At 49.6% G+C, this 20,035-nt stretch overlaps 1 protein-coding gene across 7 annotated transcripts in view; it reads left to right on the plus strand.

The window, feature by feature from the left end:
• SMG9 (SMG9 nonsense mediated mRNA decay factor) overlaps window positions 1–20,035 on the plus strand; it is a 45,711-nt gene that overhangs the window by 14,941 nt on the left and 10,735 nt on the right. For 2 of the 7 annotated variants that reach the window (XM_021931149.2, XM_017952949.3), the window contains exons 7-14: window positions 270–381; window positions 2,584–2,679; window positions 3,119–3,204; window positions 6,312–6,418; window positions 7,091–7,198; window positions 7,377–7,505; window positions 7,827–7,971; window positions 12,050–12,871. In XM_021931149.2, the coding sequence (XP_021786841.2) occupies window positions 270–381; window positions 2,584–2,679; window positions 3,119–3,204; window positions 6,312–6,418; window positions 7,091–7,198; window positions 7,377–7,505; window positions 7,827–7,971; window positions 12,050–12,275 (1,009 nt within the window). In that variant the 3' untranslated portion in view covers window positions 12,276–12,871. Of the gene's footprint in view, window positions 1–269; window positions 382–2,583; window positions 2,680–3,118; window positions 3,205–6,311; window positions 6,419–7,090; window positions 7,199–7,376; window positions 7,506–7,826; window positions 7,972–8,078; window positions 9,671–12,049; window positions 12,872–20,035 lie in introns of those variants that run through there. The other 5 variants (XM_021931151.2, XM_003915652.4, XR_002518992.2 and 2 more) reach the window with 4 other exon arrangements.

Below are 20,035 nucleotides of genomic sequence, written 5' to 3' on the forward strand. Positions count from 1 at the left end.
TGGCAGACTGGCAGAGTCTCTGCCCTTCAACACCTCAGTGTACTGGCTTCATCAGTTGAACTAATGGATCTCATTATGGGTAGGAGTGAAGTGTGCTTCAAAACGTGCACTGCCCCTGCCTCCCACGCCCTGACATGGCCGCAGATGGGAAGCTTAGGGAACAGGCCGGGTACCTCGGCTCACATGCCCAGCTTGCAGGGTCACACTTCGGATGCCTCCAAGGCTGAGCACCAGAGCGCTCACGCACCCCTGCCTGCTCCTCTCCACAGGGCTTATGTTTTCCGGGCCCAGAGCGCTGAAATGAAGGAACGAGGGGGCAACCAGACCAGTGGCATCGACTTCTTTATTACCCAAGAACGGATTGTTTTCCTGGACACCCAGGTGCCAGCCCCGCCTGCCTTTGCCCCACCCTGCCACATCCTGCATTGAGCCTCTTCCTGGAATGTGATTAAGCCAGAACCCTGCGTGGATTCCGTGTGCTTCCAGTCAAGCCATGGACATGCTGGGTGCCCTGGGGCAAGTTGTGTCTTTTCTTGGCCCTTAGTCTGTTGTCAGTTTTACCCCCATCTCATTCACCTTCTACACAGTAGCATAAAGGATCTTCTAGTATAGTGCTGAAAAGTGTGGGCCCTGGAGAATATATGTTCTCATCCTGCCTGTTAATTCTTACCAGCTGAGTGATTTTAAGTTTTAAACTCCCTTAAACCACAGCTCTTTATAAGTAGGGATGATAACTGTACTCAGCCTCTTAGGAGTTTCAAGGATTCAGTGGAATAGTCCAGGCAAAGGGCTTGGCCGGGACCTGGCACAAGATTAGTGCTCAGGCTCGTCACTGTTGTTAGAACTGACTGGTCATGCGTTTACCTGGCAGTTTTCCTCGGCTTCTCCCTTGTTCTCAGGCAAAGTCCAGATTCCTTAAGCTGGCATTCAGAAGGTATGGCGTGACTCCCTCAGACTGCCTATCCTCGCCTCTGGAGGAGCCCCCAAACCGCAAGCACGCACACACTGATCTCTCTCTTCTCTGAACTTTGCATATCTTGTTTTTACCTGAAACTACCAGCGAATTGTGTGACCTTGTCAAGCTATTTATTTTCTTTTTTTTTTTTTTTTTTTTTGAGACGGAGTCTCGCTCTGTCGCCCATGCTGGAGTGCAGTGGCCGGATCTCAGCTCACTGCAAGCTCCGCCTCCCGGGTTTACGCTATTCTCCTTTCTCAGCCTCCCGAGTAGCTGGGACTACAGGCACCCGCCACCTTGCCCGGCTAGTTTTTTGTATTTTTTAGTAGAGACGGGGTTTCACCGTGTTAGCCAGGATGGTCTCGATCTCCTGACCTTGTGATCCGCCCGTCTCAGCCTCCCAAAGTGCTGGGATTACAGGCGTGAGCCACCGCGCCCGGCCTATTTTCATTCCTCAGTTCTCTTAAGTGAGAAAAACAATATTGCCTACCTCATAGGAGGTTTGTGAGGTTTCAGTGCATTGATGCAAGTAAAGTCCCAATGACAGCACCCAAGAGGAGTTAGGTGCTAAACACTGTTAGTGATTAATACCATTATCAGTACAATAGTCTCTCACCTTGCGTTTTTGCCTGGCTGATGCCTCCTTCTTCCTCAAGATTCCAGTGGGGTGTGGCCTCCTCTCAGAAGCCCTCCCCTTCCACTGTTGCCCATATGCACCTCCCACCACAGCATGTGATTTGCCACCATGTCTATTCCCAGTCCCTACCTGCCTGAAGCTCTTCAGGGCAGAGCCCTGGCTCTGGGGCTGAGAGCTGGGGCACAGGGCCTGGCCCTTAGTTGGCACTCATAGTTGGTGGAACAGAGTTCTGATCACTGTGGCATTGATGACACAGAGTGGAAAATCTACAAATGTGATGTGAGCCTTGTGTGCAGGGGCTACAGAGACCTGGAGACAAACCAGACCAGCTGTGGTCTGAGTCAGAGACCTGTGAAGAGGAGGACAGAAGTTAACAAAACAAGACAGAATAGAGCACGTCTCAGTGTTTGGTGTTCGAGAAAGCGAGCAGTTGTGAAAGCCCCTTTCTAAAAGAATTTCACTGCAGCAAGAAGCCAGTAGACTATCAGGCCAATTTAATTTAGCTCTTAAAGTTTTTTGATTGAATGTTCCTTTAAGAAAAAAAAAAGTCTGGTGAGCTCACCACTGATTCTTGTACATACTGATGCAGTTTTTTAAATTCTCACCAGTTTTCACTCTAATCATTTTTTTTTTCACCTAAGTAATTATCTTAGCAAAGTTTTGAAAGGGTCTGAAACAACTGACAACAAAATGAGTCTTGAAGGGACATGACTCATTTGAGTAAACATTAAAAATTCATTAGCAGAAAGCGATTTCTTTTTGGGCATGAGGCGCTTGAGAGCAGCAGTGATTTGTAAAGGAGTTGGAAAAGTGTATCAGCTTTGAGTTATTTTTCTTTAGCTTCTCCTTACTGTTGTAATTAGAAATTGCCTGCCTTTGTTTCTGACCTTGTTTTGTCCTGAGATAGGCGATGTATTTGCCTTGAGCATGTGAAACTTGGGTGTCTGTGAGCAGCCCTTTCCCTGACGTTCTGTTCTCTTCCTTGCTGCAGCCCATCCTGAGCCCTTCTATCCTAGACCATCTCATCAATAATGACCGCAAACTGCCTCCAGAGTACAACCTTCCCCACACTTACGTTGAGATGCAGGTGAGGGAGCCAAGCCAGGCCCAGGACTGAGGTTTTACATCCCCACCCCCATCCTCCTAGGATCTGAAGAGCTGGGTATGGGTGGTCCACTTAGTTTCTGCTTCATAAGAGCCCTGGCTGCCCCAAGGGCTGTAGGAAGAGGACTGCACTGAGAGTCAGAACCAGCTCAACTCCTGGCTCTGCCCCTCAGGCAAGTCATTTCCCACCCCAACCCCTTTGAAGCCTCAGCATCTGCCTGTGTAAAATGGGGGTGATAATTCCCACCCTTCCTGAGTTAGGGATGGCCTGTGAGAGAAGTGCCATCACAGTGGTGGGCACACAGTAGCTGCTTGAAGGCTCCTTGCCCTGCTGCCTCCTGAGCTGAGTCCTGGGATCAGGGACTCCTGATTAGTCCAGGCAAAAGAGGTCCTCACCTCCCTTCCTTCCTGCCCACCCTCAGTCACTCCAGATTGCTGCCTTCCTTTTCACGGTCTGCCACGTGGTGATTGTCGTCCAGGACTGGTTCACAGACCTCAGTCTCTACAGGTGAGGAGCTGAGGGGTTGGGGGGTGGAGAGGAGGAACGAGGCAGGAGACAAAGGCCCAGAGACTGAGCCACTGCCTCAAGGGACAGCAGCCAGAGGGACCCTTTTAAAATTTAAGTTGGAGCAAATCACCACCATCTAACCTCAAAGCACTGTGCGCACACACATACCCCTCCAATGACTACATATCTACCAGAATAAATCCAAAGTCTGCCTGTGTATGGCTTACAAAGTCCTGCACCCTCGGGTCACCTTGCTGACTTCTCTCACTGCCTCCCCTCGCTCCCTTTATTTTTATTTATTTATTTATTTGTTTGTGTATTTATTTATTTATTTATTGAGATGGAGTCTCGCTCTATCACCCAGACTAGAGTGCAGTGGCACGATCTCGGCTCACTGCAACGTCTGTCTCCTGGGTTCAAGCTATTCTCCTGCCTCAGCCTCCCGAGTAGCTGGGATTACAGGCACCCACCACCACGCCCAGCTAATTTTTGCAGCCTAGCCTAGTTGGCTAGGCTGGTTTTGAACTCCTGACCTCAGGTAATCTGCCCGCCTCGGCCTCCCAAAGTGCTGGGATTACAGGTGTGAGCCACCGCGTCCGGCCTCACTCCCTTTATTAAAGCCACAGAGCCTTGTGGCTGTTCTTCCTACAGCCCAGGACCTCTGCACTCCGCCTCCCTCAGTGGGAAATACCCTTACCGCAGATCTCAGACTCTCCCTCGTGCCATTCGAGTCAACTTCAGGCCTTCCCTGACCATCTAACACAGCATCCCCTGTTACTCTCCCTGCCTTCTGTGTTTTCCTTCATTGCATTTACCTCTCCTTAATAGGATACTATAGCTTTCCTCGTGATCTTTGTTCCCCATTCAAATGTAAGCCCCAGGAGGGCAAGGTCCCCAGCACCTCACACAGTGCCTGGCACACAGTAGATATTTACTACAAATTTGCTGAATAAGTAGCATGAGGAGCTGGCTTGTCTGGTCTATGGAGTTTTGCTGTTCATGTCCTTCGAGTTTGTGTGCCATCCTGTTGGTATTCAGGCAGGCAGGAAAAGAAAGGGAGGCAGGACCTGGCAGGAGTCCTGACTGAAGCAACCACAGGTTCCAGAAATGCCCCCAGAAGAGACTGGCTCAGAACCTGTGGCCACAAAGGCTCTTCCTGGCTTCAGACCCCAGGAGACCACTGGGAGGTGTTGGGGGGAGCAACTTTGGGCACAGGGACCAGGCAGAAGGAAGAGACAGGAGCTTGTAGGGAGGGGAGAGATTAAATTAGGAAGCAGATTCCTTCAGAGCTAGGCAGTGCCTTCGAATCCTAGCTCTTACTGGGCATGTGTCTCTTCCCTCCTCAGTTCCTCATCAGCAGAATTATGTTGTGCAGATTCAGTGAGTTAAGGAATTTAAAGCATTCAGCGTAGTCCTTGTTACATAGTAAGTGGTTGATAAAGAGAACTTAGTGTTCGTATTAGTAACCCTGGTGACGGGGATGAGCTGAGAGTCTGGCCAACAGCAAAAAAGGCCTGCTGGGGAGTTGGTTGTTCTGACCAGATCTAATGCGGTTAAGCTGTGATTTCATTCTGAAACCCCCATTCCTACCACCATCTGGGATTCATTCACATCTAGGTGTGCCAGGCACTGTTCTGGGCACTAGGGACACAGGTGTGAGCAAAACAGATAAAAGAGAGAAAACTCCTTGGGGAGTTTACGTTCTGGCGGGGGTATTGGCTCAGGCTGGCACATGGCAGAGCCTTGTTTTTAAGCTCTTGTCTACAGGTGGGCTTCTCAGAGTAGGGGAGCCCCTTGAGATTGTAGATGTGTTTGTGTGTGAGGAGAATGTCCCTGTATTTTAGCAGATCCCAATATCCTTTACCTTAGAAAACAGGTTTGTGTACTCTTACCTATTTGAAACAATTATTTTAAAATAACAAACTGAAAATTTATATCCACTCAAAAACCTACACACTTTTTTTTTTTTTTTTTTTTTTTTTGATTGGGTTTTCGCCCTTTCCCCCGGCTGGGGGTCAAGGGGCCCATCCTTGGCTCACTGCAACCTCTGCCTCCCAGGTTCAAGCACTTCTGCCTCAGCCTCCCAAGTAGCTGGGACTTACAGGTGTGTGTCACTATGCCTGGCTAATTTTTGTATTTTTAGTAGAGACACGGTTTCATGATGTTGGCCAGGCTGGTCTCGAACTCCTGACTTCAGGTGGTCTGCCCGCCTCAGCCCCCCAAAGTGCTGAGATGACAGGTGTGAGCCACCATGCCCAGCCACACAGATATTTATAGCAGCTGTATCCATAATTGCCAAAACTTGGAAACAACCAAGATGTCTTTCAGTAAATTGAATGGATAAATAATCAGTGGCACATCTAGACAATGGAATACTGTTCAGCACTAAAAAGAAATGAGCTGTCTAACTATGAAAAGACATAGAGGATCATTAGATGCAGACTAAGTGAAACCAATCTGAAAACGGTATATACTTGTAATTCCAGCTATACAGACAGTCTGGATAAGGCAGAACTATGGAGACAGTGAAAAGATTAGGGGTTGGAGGGAGGGAGGGATGAATAGGGAGAGTACAGAGGATTTTTAGGGCAGTGAAACTACTCTTTGTGATGCTATAATGGCAGACACACACCCTTATACATTTGTCCAAACCTGTAGAATGTACAGCACCAAGAGTGATCCCTGATGTAAACAGGGATTTTTGGTGATAATGATGTGTCAATGCAGCTTTGTGAGTCTTGACAAATGAACCATTCAGGTTGGAGATGTTGATAGTCAGGGAGGCTGTGCATGTGCAGGGGGTGTGTGGGAATTCTACCTGCTTTCTGCTCAGTTTTGCTGTGAACCTAAAACTGCTCTAAAAAATGATCTTTAAAAAAAAAATAGGGTAAACTCAAAGAATTTATACAGTTGATGTAAGTCCATGGATTGGTATCCGAGAGGATTATCTCTGAATTCTCTGAAATTGTGAGAAACATAGTGTGTTTATGGTATTTTTCTGAGCATGGCTGTAGCTTTCATCAGAATCTCAAAGGAAGCCCCTGTCCCAGGCTGTGGGACCTGGGGTGCAAGTGCAAGAGCAACAGCCACTCACCCCAAACCCCAAGGTTCCTGCAGACAGCAGAGATGGTGAAGCCCTCCACCCCATCCCCCAGCCACGAGTCCAGCAGCTCATCAGGCTCCGATGAAGGCACCGAGTACTACCCCCACCTGGGTGAGAGGCTTTCTGGGGGCTGGAGGGGTGGGCAGGAGGAAAAATGAGGGGCTGAAGGTCAGGAGCATGCTGGAGAGGTGGGGAGAGACAGGGAAGGAGTGGAGTTCTGGGTGGAGCACTTTTGAGAGTTGTGAGGAGTGAAGTCAAAAAGGATTAGCTGCTCCTTCCTCCCAAGTTCCCACTGCCCTGGTCCACCCTGACAGTTGAGGGCATGACCCCCTGAGCCTATATCTGGCTCTGTGATGGGAATGGGACAGGCCCCAGGTGTGCCTATATCTGGGTCCGTGGAATCTCCCAGCTCAGGAAATGAATATTAGATTGGGTTCATCTGAGTGACCCCATCCACCTGTTCTCCCTCCTCCAGCCTTTGCACATGTCGTTCCTTTGCCTGTTTCATGCTTTCTCCGCTCCACTGTTCTGCAAAGACCCAGCTCATTTTATGATCCCTTGCTAGGGCCTCAAAGAGACTAGGGGCAGAAACCAGATCTGACTCACCTCTGGGTCCCCAGCATTGCCCTAACCAGAGCCTGGTGCTGAAGTGAAGTGAAGTTACATAAATATTTACACAGTGATCTGAACTCAGGGGTAATAGCAGGTCTTTGGGGTGAGAAAGGGGAGTCCATGAAGCCAAGCCTTGTCTGCCTCACAGGGCCCGTCTCTTCCCACCCTCAGTCTTCTTGCAGAACAAAGCTCGCCGAGAGGACTTCTGTCCTCGGAAGCTGCGGCAGATGCATCTGATGATCGACCAGCTCATGGCCCACTCCCACCTGCGTTACAAGGGTGAGGGTTCCCAGATCACCCCCCAAGCTAGTCAACAGCCTCCTGATTTCCTGATCCAGCCCCGTGGGTCAGTCTCTACCCCCAGACTAGCCTCCTGATCCTGCCTTGACTGTCAACGATTCCCACCCCCCAAAACCCACAACATGGTACCTGAAGGCTGAAGCATTTTCTCCTCCAGGGACTCTGTCCATGTTACAATGCAATGTCTTCCCGGGGCTTCCACCTGACTTCCTGGACTCTGAGGTCAACTTATTCCTGGTACCCTTCATGGACAGTGAAGCAGAGAGTGAAAACCCACCAAGAGCAGGTACAGTTACCCTCAACGGGTTCATGGAGAGACAAGTCCTGTGCTAATCGGCGAGAGACCCAGCACCCCCTGGTCTAGGAGGCAACATGGGTTGCCCTGGTTTGGGAGCAGTGTGGAGCCTACCTGGTCTGAGAGAAGACCCTGGTTCGTTCCCGGGGTGCATGGACCCTTTATGAGGAGTGTGTTTCAGAGTCATGAAAGTACAGGAAGAGCTCGGCCGGGGCTCAACTCTCAGGTGCTTGTTGAAGCCCAGGATGCTGTTACCTGGGAGAAAGACCCTGGCAGTCTATCCCTCTTACCCTCCCTGCCCCAACTTTCCAGGGCCTAGTTCCAGCCCACTCTTCTCCCTGCTGCCTGGGTATCGCGGCCACCCCAGTTTCCAGTCCTTGGTAAGCAAGCTCCGGAGCCAAGTGATGTCCATGGCCCGACCACAGCTGTCACACACAATCCTCACCGAGAAGAACTGGTAAGAGCTCTTTGCAGAGGGGGTCAATTTGAGGCACCTCACCCTGGTGTAGAGAGAAGGGGGCATCTCTTAGATCGGCATGACCTCATGAAGCCCCTCCTCTCCAGATCTCAGGTTCCTTTTCTGGAACAGTGATGATTGCTACTGTCTTGTAAGCATCTCACCCACGCAGCAACATGCTGTTTCGTGTGACTTTGAATCCTCCTCATCAGCCAGCATCATGTAGGTCCTTGTCACCAGTTTTCCTGGTGGGGAAATTTAGGCTCAGAGAAAAGTGTTACGTAGTAAGGCCACACATCTGTGGCTAGGAGTCATTTGATTGCTGGGAGTAGGACCAGTGACCGGATTTAGCTTAAGGAAGATTTATTCTAGGGACCTGATCACAGAAAACAGGGCCCTTCAGGAGATGGGAACCAGAAAGCCATCAGGGTCTCATTGTCCACACTTCTGCATTTGCCTTGGTTCCTGCCTGTGGCTTTCTCTCCCTGCTTTCGCTTGGCCCTGCCCTACCTCTGTGGCCCCTACTTTACATGACTTCTTTGTCCAGAGCCCTCAGCATATGAGTCCAGGTCTCCCTCATCTTACTTCAAAGAGAAAAATTGGAAAGCTAAATAGCTTGACTGGGTGCAGCCTCTCTACCTTGGCTCCCACATCTGCAGTTGGCTGTGCCTGGAAGGGGTCAGGAGTGCAGACAAAGCAGCAGGAAGCCCCTCGGGGCTTGTAGGGCAGAGATGGGGCTGAGCTTTGCATCCCAGCTCTGCTCCTGCCGTGTGTCTAAACCAGGACCCAGAGGGGAGAGGGGGAAGATTGTGGGTTGTGCAGCTGCTGTTAGGTGTTTTCCATGTCGTAAGACTCTGGAGGGAGGTGGAAACTGAACCCTTACCCACAAAGCCAGCGGTGGGAGAAGTTTAGGTGGTGGAGACTTGAGGTCTTAGTCCAAGCCCTGGAACCTTCAGCTTCGCTTAACCTGGGTGAGCTAAGAAAAGTGGGGCCACCTCCCATCACTGTCAGGATCCTCCCTGTATCCCTGTTGAGGAGATTGGGCTCCAAGAGGTTCAGAGTCACATCTCAGGTCAGAAAAGGGGTCTCAGTTTCCCCACCTGTCCAGGGTTGTGCTGGGCTCGGGGAGCCCCGGCCAGGCAGCCCCGACTGTTGACCTCCTCTCACAGGTTCCACTATGCTGCCCGGATCTGGGATGGGGTGAAAAAGTCCTCTGCTTTGGCAGAGTACAGCCGCCTGCTGGCCTGAGGCCAAGGAGAGGAATGTCACGCAGGGGACCTCCTGGGTCCCCAGTGGACGGCGAGGGAGCACAAACATCCGTCCCCCACTGGGGTGGAGAGCAGCAACAGGCCTGATGGATGAGGGATCGTGGCTTCCCGGCCCAGAGACATGAGGTGTCCAGGGCCAGGTCCCCCACCCTCAGTTGGGGGCTGTTCAGGGGGTGACTGTGAGCGATTCCCCCCACCCCAGCCTGAGATGGGGCTGTCCATCCTACGTCCTCCACAGGGACAAGCAGTGGGAGGAGTCTGAATGGGCACCAGGAAGCCCTGGCTCCATCTTGACTTCCTTTTTCAGGGACAGGAGCAACAGGTCCCTCTTCCCTGACTCTAAGCCCTTCCCTGTAAGGTGAGGCAGGGTCTGGAGAGCTCTTTATTGGAGCAGATCTGGTGGTTCAAATAAACACAGTCATGCAAGCCTGTTCTTGTATTCCATTTACTCCTCTACCCAACATGCAGCTCTGGGAAGCAGGACAAATTGGACGCCCAGCCCTTGTGGACAGATCATCCCCTGACTACCCATTGGAGTCTGAACAAGCTTCCCTCAGGGCCACATTCACTGTGGGTCATAGAGTTGTGGGGAACAGATGGAGACCAGTCTCCGCTAAGAAGGAAGTCCCTAGAAGGGGTTATTCTGTTTCCGGGGGTGGTATCACGCCTCCCCTGTGTATGTTTTGGATGGGAAAATACACTGTGCAGCTGAGTACAGAAACTACCCTGGTGTCTTCTGCTCTCACTTAAAGACAGTTGCCTGCCTTTGAGTTAAATGCCCAGTTGAATACAATGCCTGGCCGGGCATGGTGGCTCATGCCTGTAATCCTAGCCAAGGCAGGCAGATCACTTGAGGTCAGGAGTTCAAGACCAGCCTGGCCAACATGGTGAAACCCCGTCTCTACTAAAAATACAAAAAAAATTAGCTGGTGCACGCCTGTAATCCTAGCTACTTGAGGACTGCTTGAGCCTGGGAGGCAGAGGTTGCAGTGAGCCACGGTCACGCCACTGCACACTCCAGGTTGGGCAACAGAGAGACTCCATCTCAAAAAAAAAAAAAAAAAAAAAAAATACAATGCTTATTTTTGGTTTAAAAAACAGAACTTGTCCTTAAATGTAGTAAGTACTTACCCTTAATCCAAGTACCATGCCTCACCTGTACAGACTGTGCCTTCTGTTGGTTAAATACAGTGACTTTCCTCTCATAAACCTCTTTTTGCTTAGAAACAGCAACCCCTACCTTTAAACCCAGAACCTACCCTCAGTTAAATCCACTCTCCGATTTGGTACAGTACCAACCCTCATCTGCTCAGTTAAATACAGTGCATAATCTTAGTTTGAGGTTTCCCAAAGTATGTCTCCAATTTGGTCTCGCCACCCCAAATTAATCCACCATTCAGTAAAGCAGTCAGCTCCAGTCCAGCTAGCTGAGTCTGTTCAGCCACTGCCCTCCCCGTGCCCCTCCAACCTGTGGCACATCTTTGTCTCCCTGGTTTCGTCCTGCTTTCAGCTATCCCATACAGCCCTGGTGTTTCATACCATAGGGATCCGGGGCCTTTTGAGAAACAACTGAAGTGGGGAAGGGCAGGGGGGTCCGTGAAGAAAGCGCTCAGTAGGGCCAGAGAAGGTCAGGCCAGAAGTGGACAGAATGCCAGTCTCTACAGAGGGCTGAGGCCTGGGAGGTAGGAGGTCCAGCACAGGCTCTGGCGTGGCCACTTCCTGACTGACCATAGTAGGCAAGGAGCCTTCCCTCCCCTGGTCATTATTTCAACATTAAGGTCATCCTCAAGGCCCTTCACAGCTGTGACATTCACTGCCCTCTTACCGAAATGCTTCTAAATCCTTTGCCCCACTGTTGTGGTCTATACCGAACCCTCCTGACCATCCTCTCCAGCTAGATAACTGAACTCTTCCCTGCCTCGTCAAAACTTCTGCCCCGTGTCTCATCCGCACCCCTACTTCCCCAGGGGGTCTGCCTGCTGGTTGATTTGGGGGTTTGCCAGAGTAGGAAAGGTAGTGGGGGCAACAGCCAGAGAAGGATGGGAGACCCAAGGCAAGACAGCACCAGACAGCACGCGTCTCAGTCCAGGAGAGCAGGAGTTTCAGTTTCTTCATCCCAGCACCTTTCAGCACACGGCTGGGGACAGGTAGAACTGTGTCCTCCCAGCCCTAACCTGCCACCTCCTGCTGGCCCAGCTCAGGGCTGAGATTGTTGATTGGATTCACTTGTGATCTTGTGGCCAGTGTTGCCAAGGAAGGTCTGAATCAGCACACTTGGTTTCCCTGGCTGCCAAATCCAGGCCGTGTGAAGCGTGCGGTAGATGGTGGTGAAGGAGGTGCTGCAGGTGACCAGGGTGCCCAGGATGGGTGAAAGGAGGCACCTCTGGAAACCCGGCCTAGCATTTCCACCACCAGCACTGTGGTGATCTGGTGACCTTGGTCCGAAGGCCCTGTCCCACCGCCAGGGTTTTGTGCAGGGGCTGGCCCGTTGAGGCAGTTTGACAGAGGAGTCACACTGGCAGTAGCCTTCTGAACAGTGGGTAGGTATGTACAGGTCACCTGCCACCGCCTTTACACCCAGCGGAGGACTCAGGCTGATGTTGCTGGCAGACCACTGTCGATACCAGCTAGATAGGCTGCTGCAGGGAGGTCTTTTGCTCTAGGATGGGCTGTAAGATAGGCCTGGCCACCAGGAATGCTTGCTGCTTGTGGCTCTCCAGTCCCTTCACCATCATTCCCAGCAGGTGGAACTCACCCTTTTCAATTCAGACACAGGAATACATCGGTATCCTTCTCACCCTCCGCTGCAGGAAACGAGCACCGCTCAATCAGCTTCTACATGGGAGCAGGCCATGTGATGCTGGCAGCTGCCTGGGCTCAAGCGCCTGTCACGAGCACAGCACTTGGCTTAAGAATGTCAGCCCTGCAGCCAGGCTGCGTATGTTCACATCCCAGCTTTGCCATCTACCACCTGTGGGGCGTTGGACAAGTTGCCAAAGCTTGCTGGGCATCTGTTTTGTCTGCAAAATAAGGTGATGATTGTACCTACCTCCTAGAGGTGTTGTGGTGATTGAGTTCATGATAATTGTGTCTGTTTTAGTCGGTTCTTGCCTTGATGTAAAGAAATACCTGAGACTGGGCAATTTATAAAGAAAAGGGGTTTAACTGGCTCAGTTCTGCAGGCTGTACCAGAAGCATGGTGCTGGCATCTGCTCGGCTTCCGAGGAGGCCTCAGGAAACTTATCATCATGGCGGAAGGTGAAGTGGGAGCAGGTACTTCACATGCCCAGAGCAGGGACAAGAGAGAGGGGAGGTGGCATACACTTCAAAACAACCAGATCTCACAGAACGAATTCACTGTCGTGAGGACAGTACCAAGGGGTTGGTGCTAAACCATTCATGTGAAACCATCCCCATGATCCAGTCCCTCCCAGCACGCCCCACCTCCAACAGTGGGGACTACAATTGGACATGAGATTTGGTGGGGACACAGATCCAAACCATATCAGTGCCTGACCTATGCTGAGCCTCAATAAATGTTAGATGCCACCATCATCCACAGGTGCCAGGTCTGCATTGGCCACATAGCATTTTGCAGTCCTCTAACTTTGCAGATACATGAGCCAATACATCCTCTTTTTTCTCCTTAATGCACGTGATTGGTCTCTGTCACCAGTGACTGAGAAGTGCGGACTCTTAGGGAGTGGCAACTGAAAAGCATTATTTCACTGTGGAGTCTAGTTCAGCCATGTGATGGTACCTGGGGTGACACCTTTTCCCACTCTGGGCCTGTGCTGGAAGGTGAAGGTGAAGAGGTAGGCAGTCTCTCAAGGGTCCAGGCCCTCCTTCTCTGCCACCAGTCCCCCAGAGCCTTTGCCTGACCCTCCAGCTACTGTCGACAGCCATCCAGGATCTGGCTGAGCCCACTCGCCTCAGAGAGGGTGCTGGGGTGGCAGCTGTGGGGGTGGCAAACTCCATCTTGGAACAAAGGAAGGAGAAACGCCCTGCTGCAGGATCTCGCCAGCCAGCTGGGCATGGTTGGTGGTCAGATGCTCTGATGCAATGATAATGAGGTTGTAACGGTCCAGCAGCACCTGCTGGAGGTACTTGTTAGCCTGGAAAGTGGGCATGCCTATGCCTGGAGGGTCTGATGATGACTGTGGATGCAGGTAGGCTGTAGGGTCCACAGCCATTTCCATCACACCCATGCAGACTGAGTTGGGGTCTTCATTTCGTAGCCTCTCATGGTGTTGATAGGTCAACTTGCCTGAGCCTGTGGCCCTGGTAGTGCCAATGTGCACCCTGACATTCTCCAATGAACAAAATGTGGCCTGCAACTTGGCAGCAACTGCTGGCAGATTCCACACCTTGCAGGCCTCTGTCAGAGCCCTCGCCACCTCTCATGATAGCATCAGTCTCTTGAACTGGCTGAGGGCTGGCTGGGCTGTACTTGCCCCGTAGGTTGCCTGATCCCTAGTTCTCCAGCTTCAGAACTTGGTGACCCTCAGCAGAACAGGTGAGGGAGTATTTTCACCCTGAGTTACCCATTCTCCAATCCCTCTGCATGCCTGTCATAAATGTGTTACAATATACTTGCTGCCTTGGCATCCACTTTTAGGCCTGACACACATTGTTTGAAACCCAGTGAAAACCTCCTCACCTTAGCCTCATTAAAACTTCCCCTTCCCCTTGTGGCTTGCAGTTTAGCCCACCTGTTCTTCATCTCACCAACCCAAAACCCAACAACATCCTACAGTGGCTGACCATGGCCCTATGGGATGGTCAGTCAACATCAGAGCCATGTAAATAAGTTCCCGCTTCAAGCATGTTTTCTTTAAAATAGCCATCCACAACCACCATTGGAAATTCTAAAGGAATACAGGCATAGGTCCACAGGTTCTTTGCTTTTTTTTTTTTTTTTTTTTTAATTTGAAACAGAGTCTATCTCTGTTGCCTAGGCTGGAGTGCAATGGTGCAATCTCGGCTCACTGCAACCTCCGGCCTCCCGGGTTCAAGTGATTCTCCTGCCTCAGCCTCCTGAGTAGCTGGGATTACAGGTGCCTGCCACCACCCCTGGCTAATTGTTTTGTATTTTTAGTGGAGATGGGGTTTCACTATATGTTGGCATGCTGGTCTCAAACTCCTGACCTCAGGTGATCCGCCCACCTCAGCCTCCCAAAGTGCTGGGATTACAGGTGTGAGCCACCGCACACGGCTCTCCATGACTGTTTGACACTATCTTTTGATTCCCTAAAAATGTTTAAAGAATTTCCACTAGATAATGCTGAACTAGCTGAACTATGGATATGGATGGATCGTATCTGAAAGATGACAATGGTAAAAACTGTGCAAGCTATGTAGTTACCACTTCCTTCGAAGTTGCTGAAGCCACCCCCTTATCTGTGGCTACTTTTTTTTTTTCTTTTGAGATGGAGTCTTGCTCTGTCGCCCAAGCTGGAGTACAGTGGCACAATCTCAGCTCACTGCAACCTCTGCCCACTGGATTCAAGCAATTTTCCTGTCTCAGCCTCCCGAGTAGCTGGGATTACAGGCACCCACCACCATGCCCGGCCAATTTTTTTGTATTTTCAGTAGAGACAGGGTTTCGTCATGTGGGCCAGTCTGGTCCTGACCTCCTGACCTCAAGTGATCTGCCTACCTCGGCCTCCCAAAGTGCTGAGATTACAGGTGTGAGCTGCTGCGCCTAGCCCCTGTGGCTACTTCTGCCCAACAAACTAAACTCACTGCCCTTACCTGGGCTGGCCTCGTGAAAGGGCAATCTGTTACTCTATGCAGATAGTACATATGCCTTTGGGGTTGCTCCTGATTTTGGACTGCTATGGAAATGAAGGGGTTTCCTCACTTCCACTGGAGATCGAATTAAAAATGGATCCTATATACAGGACTTACTGGATGCCATCCAGCTGCCAGCTGCCTTGGCTATTATGGAAACTTCCGGACATTCAAGCTGAGCCTCTGCGGAAGCTAGAGGAAACAGCTTTGGCTGATATGCCACAAAGGATGCTGCTGTTAAAGGTTCGGTTCCTCAAATCTCTCTCGTGGCCCAGCTAAAAGAGCCACCAAAAGATGATCTAAAAATGATTACCAAAGATGCACAAAATTGGGCACCAGAAACCAAAAAACAAAATTGGAAAGATCACGCTGCTAGTTCAATGATTTGGAAAAAAAAAAAAAGCCTGATAACTAGTTCTCTCCAACTCAATATTGTTAACTACAGTACAGAATTTGACTCACTGGGGAACTTACAAATTATTTTATGAAACAATATTAGGGGGAGTGACATTAAAAGAAGCTGTACTGGCCAGGTGCGGTGGCTCTCGGGCCTGTAATCCCAGAACTCTGGGAGGCCGAGGCGGGCCAATTGCTTGAGTCCAGGAGTTCAAGACCAGCCTGGGCAACACAGCGAAACTCTGTCTCCACTAAAAATATCAAAGAAGTAGTTTCAACTGCTGGGGAGGCTGAGGTGGGAGAGTCACCTGAGCTCAGGAGATCAAGGCTGCAGTGAGCGGAGATCGTGCCCCTGCACTCCAGTCTGGGTGACAGAGTGAGACCCTCTCTCAAAAAACAAACAAACAAACAACAAAAACACGGCAAAAAAAAAAAAAAAAGCCTATTTGACTTCTGCCGCCTGCCGTAAGTTTAACTCAGGAAAATGTGTATATCCTGATCCTGGACATTTTTATCTACCTAATAGGCCCTTCAAGGTTTGGCAAATGGATTTTATCCAACTACCCACTTCCATGTGTATGTGGGTGTGTGTATATATATACTATATATGTACTATATATAGTACGTATATATACTATATATGTGTATATATACTATATATGTACTACATATGTGTATACACTACTATATATAGTATATATACCATGTATGTATATATAACTATATATGTATATATACTATATATGTACTATATATAGTACTATATGTACTATATAGTATATATATACCATATATGTACTATATATGTGTATATATACTATTTTTATATATATATATATGTACTAGTAATGGTTTGCACATTCTCCTATTAGGTAGAGGCTTTCCTGGTAGACAAGCCACTGCTTCAGCTGGAAAAAAAAGGATTCTCACCTAGGGAACTCCCCTTGAAGTACATCATGATCAGGAGCCCATTCTACTGGCCATATAATAAAACAAGTGCGTTCAGTTTGGCCAATTTTTCAGCATTTCCACTGTCTACAATCCCCAATCTTCTGGCTCAGTGGAACAAACAAGTGGAACTATAAAAACCCGATGGGATGGCCGGGCGCGGTAGCTCACCCCTGTAAGCCCAGCACTTTGGAAGGCCGAGGCAGGCAGATCACACCCCAGCACTTTGGAAGGCCAAGGCAGGCAGATCACTTGAAATCAGGAGTTCAAGACCAGCCTGGCCAACATGGTGAAACCCCATCCCTATTAAAAATACAAAAATTAGCTGGGTGTGGTGGTACACGCCTGTAATCCCAGCTACTAGGGAAGCTGATGCAGGAGAATTGCTTGAACCCAGGGAACAGATGTTGCAGTGAGCTGGGATCAAGCCACTGCACTCCAGCCTAGGCGACAGAGTGAGACTCCATTTCAAAACAAAAACAAAAAACCCAGTTGGCAGAATTTATCTACATCTTCCTTGACCTAAGTTCCTCCTTTGGTATTATTAAATCTAAGGGCCACTCTTTGGGGCTCATAAACTTTCACCTTTTGAAATAGTCACAGGCCATCCTATGCACTTGGGCTCCTCTGCTTTTGACCCTTAATTGATAAAAGGAGACATACCCATCTGGGTGCAGTGGCTCACGCTAACACTTTGGGAGGCTGAGGCAAGGGGATTGCTTGAGTCTGGGAGTTCGAGACCAGCTTGGGTGACATGGCAAAACCCTGTCTCTACAAAAACACAAAAATTAGCTGGGCGTAGTTGTGTGCACCTGTAGTCCCAGCTACTCAGGATGCTGAGACGGGAGGATCACTTCAACCCGGGAGGCAGAGGTTGCAATGAACTGAGATCCCAATACTGTACTCCAGCCTGGGCACCAGAGGGAGACACTGTCTCAAAACAAAAACAAAAATGAAACAGACATACTCCAATATTAATAAAGCCTGAATAAAGTAAAGGCATTAAAGCAATGGATAGAAATCATACTTTGATAGAACAATCTTTCCACAGCACAATCATAGGAGACAAAGACCTACAGCGCCATGATCTGCAGCCCGGAGACTTTGTCTATCAGAAAAGATACCTACACAAGAGTCCTATCCAGCCTTACCAGAAAGGTCCATATTAAGTCCTTCTCACCAGTCCCTGTGCTGCCAAACTAAAGGGCATTGACTTCTGTATTCACATCTTTCGTATGTATTTATTTGAGATAGAGTTTCGCTCTTGTTGCCCAGGCTGGAGTGCAGTGGCGCGATCTCGGCTCGCTGCCACTTCCGCCCCCTGGGTTCAAGCGATTCTCCTGCCTCAGCCTCCTGAGTAGCTGGGATCACAGGTGCCCGCCACCGCGCCTGGCTAATTTGTGTGTTTTTAGTGGAGATGGGGTTTCACCATGTTGGCCAGGCTGGTCTTGAACTCCTGACCTCAAGTAATCCGCCCACCTTGGCCTCCCAAAGTGCTGGGATTAAAGGCATCAGCCACCCACCACGCCCAGCCTATTTTTTCTTTTTTTGAGATAGGATCTGATTCTGTCACCCAGGCTGGAGTGCCGTGGCACGATCATGGCTCACTGCAGCCTTGACCTCCCAGGCTCAAGTGATCCTCCCACCTCAGCCTCCTGAGTAGCTAGGCCTACAGGCATGTGCCACCATACCTGGCTAATTTTTTGTAGAGACAGGGTCTCACCATGTTGCCTAGGCTGGTCTTCAACTCCTGGGCTCAAGTAATCCTGCTGCCTTGGACTCCCAAAGTACTGGGATTACAGGTATGACCCCTGCGCCCAGCCACAGAGTGAAACTTTGAGACTTACATGTTCAGATTTACTGTTTCACCCTAACAGTGACTACAGTCTACAGAAAAGACTTTGAAATTAGATTTTTAAATTGTAAAAAAAACAATTTAACTAAACGAAAAAATACGCTGGCCATGGTGGTTCATACTGGTAATCCCAGCACTTTGGGAGGCCAAGGCGGGAGGATCACTTGAGGCCAGGTGTTCAAGACCAGCCTGGCCAACATAGGGAAACCCTATTTCTACTAAAAGTACAGAAAAATTAGTTGGGCACGGTGGCTCATGCCTGTAATCCCAGCAACTCAGGAGGCTGAGGTTGGAGAATCGCTTGAACCCCGGAGGTGGAGGTTGCAGTGAGCTGATATCATGTGACTGTACTCCAGCCTGATGACAAGGCAAGACCTTGTCTCACCAAAAAAAAAAAAAAAAGCAAAAATAACTTATGCTCCTAATCCTTTAATTGTTGATGGTCTCCAGCAATGCCATAATTAGATAATAGAAGCTTGGACAAATACTGGTTGACACCTCCCTACAACAGCCTTGGGCAAGGTTTTTGTTTGTTTGTTTCAGAAAGAGTCTTGCTCTGTTGCCCAGGCTGGAGTACAGTGGCATAGTCTTGGCTCACTGCAACATCTGCCTCCCCAGTTCAAGTGATTCTCCTGCCTCAGCCTCCCAAGTAGCTGGGATTACAGGTGCCTGCCACCACACCTGGCTAATTTTTGTATTTTTAGTTGAGACAGGTTTCACCATGTTAGTCAGGCTGGTCTCGAACTCCTGACCTCAGGTGATCCACCCATCTCAGCCTCCCAAAGTGCTGGGATTACAGGCACGAGCCACCACACCTGACTGAGCAAGTTAATCATTCTCTCACTGCCAAATGTAAACAGTAAAAGCTTCTTTTCCAGGCTGTTATGAGCCAGGAGTACCTAGCAGTGATGAATAAATGTTAGCTAATATGAAGTACTTAGCCTGGCATGTGGTTACGCTCTCAGTATTATTACTGGTGATGCCTCAGACACTCGGCATTGTTATGACTTTTATTGTTATGGTTACTTTTTAATTTGGTCTTGAGCAGGGAAAAGTTGGGTTTGAGTGTGTCAAAGTGAAAAATAAAAATGTAGACATGAATCTCTAAACTTAGCATTTTTTTTTTCTTTGAGGCAGAGTCTTGTCACCCAGGCTGGAGTGCAGGGTCACAATCTCAGCCCACTGTAACCTCCGCCTCCAGATCTCAAGCGATTTTCCTGCCTCAGCCTCCCGAGTAGCTGGGACTACAGGCAGGCACCACCACACCAGCTAATATTTGTATTTTTAATAGAGATGGGGTTTTGCCATATTGGCCAGGCTGGTCAGAAACCTCAACACATAGTTGCCCTCACGTTAAGACCCAGGGCCTTTCAGCAGGTCCCAGTATTCACACACGCACACCCCAATCCAATCCCACAGAGACAGGTGACCCCAAACTCAGCAAATGTGTCACAATCTTAGACTCACAGCATCAAAATCAAGAAGTCAAGGCTGAAGGGAGCTGTGATTATGCCACTACATTCCAGCCTGGGCGACAGGGCAAGACCCTGTCTCTAAAAAAAAATTTTTTTTTAGTCATGGAGAGACCAGGATTCTTCCCAATCACAGACACGCCAGATGTTTCAACTCCATGTGCCTTCCTGCTCTGAGACATACCCTCCATCCTTCTGGAGTGAGACTCATGCTAGGCCATGGAGCTGTGTTCTCAGCCTCCTCTCCCCTCCGATATTCAAGGAAACATCCAGTCACTCTCTCCCCATGCCATTCTCTGTCTCCTCAAGCACCACACAGAGGTGAGCCCTGT

Source organism: Papio anubis, chromosome 20 (assembly GCF_008728515.1).
Source record: "Papio anubis isolate 15944 chromosome 20, Panubis1.0, whole genome shotgun sequence".
In the NCBI taxonomy this organism is placed as follows: Eukaryota; Metazoa; Chordata; class Mammalia; order Primates; family Cercopithecidae; genus Papio; species Papio anubis.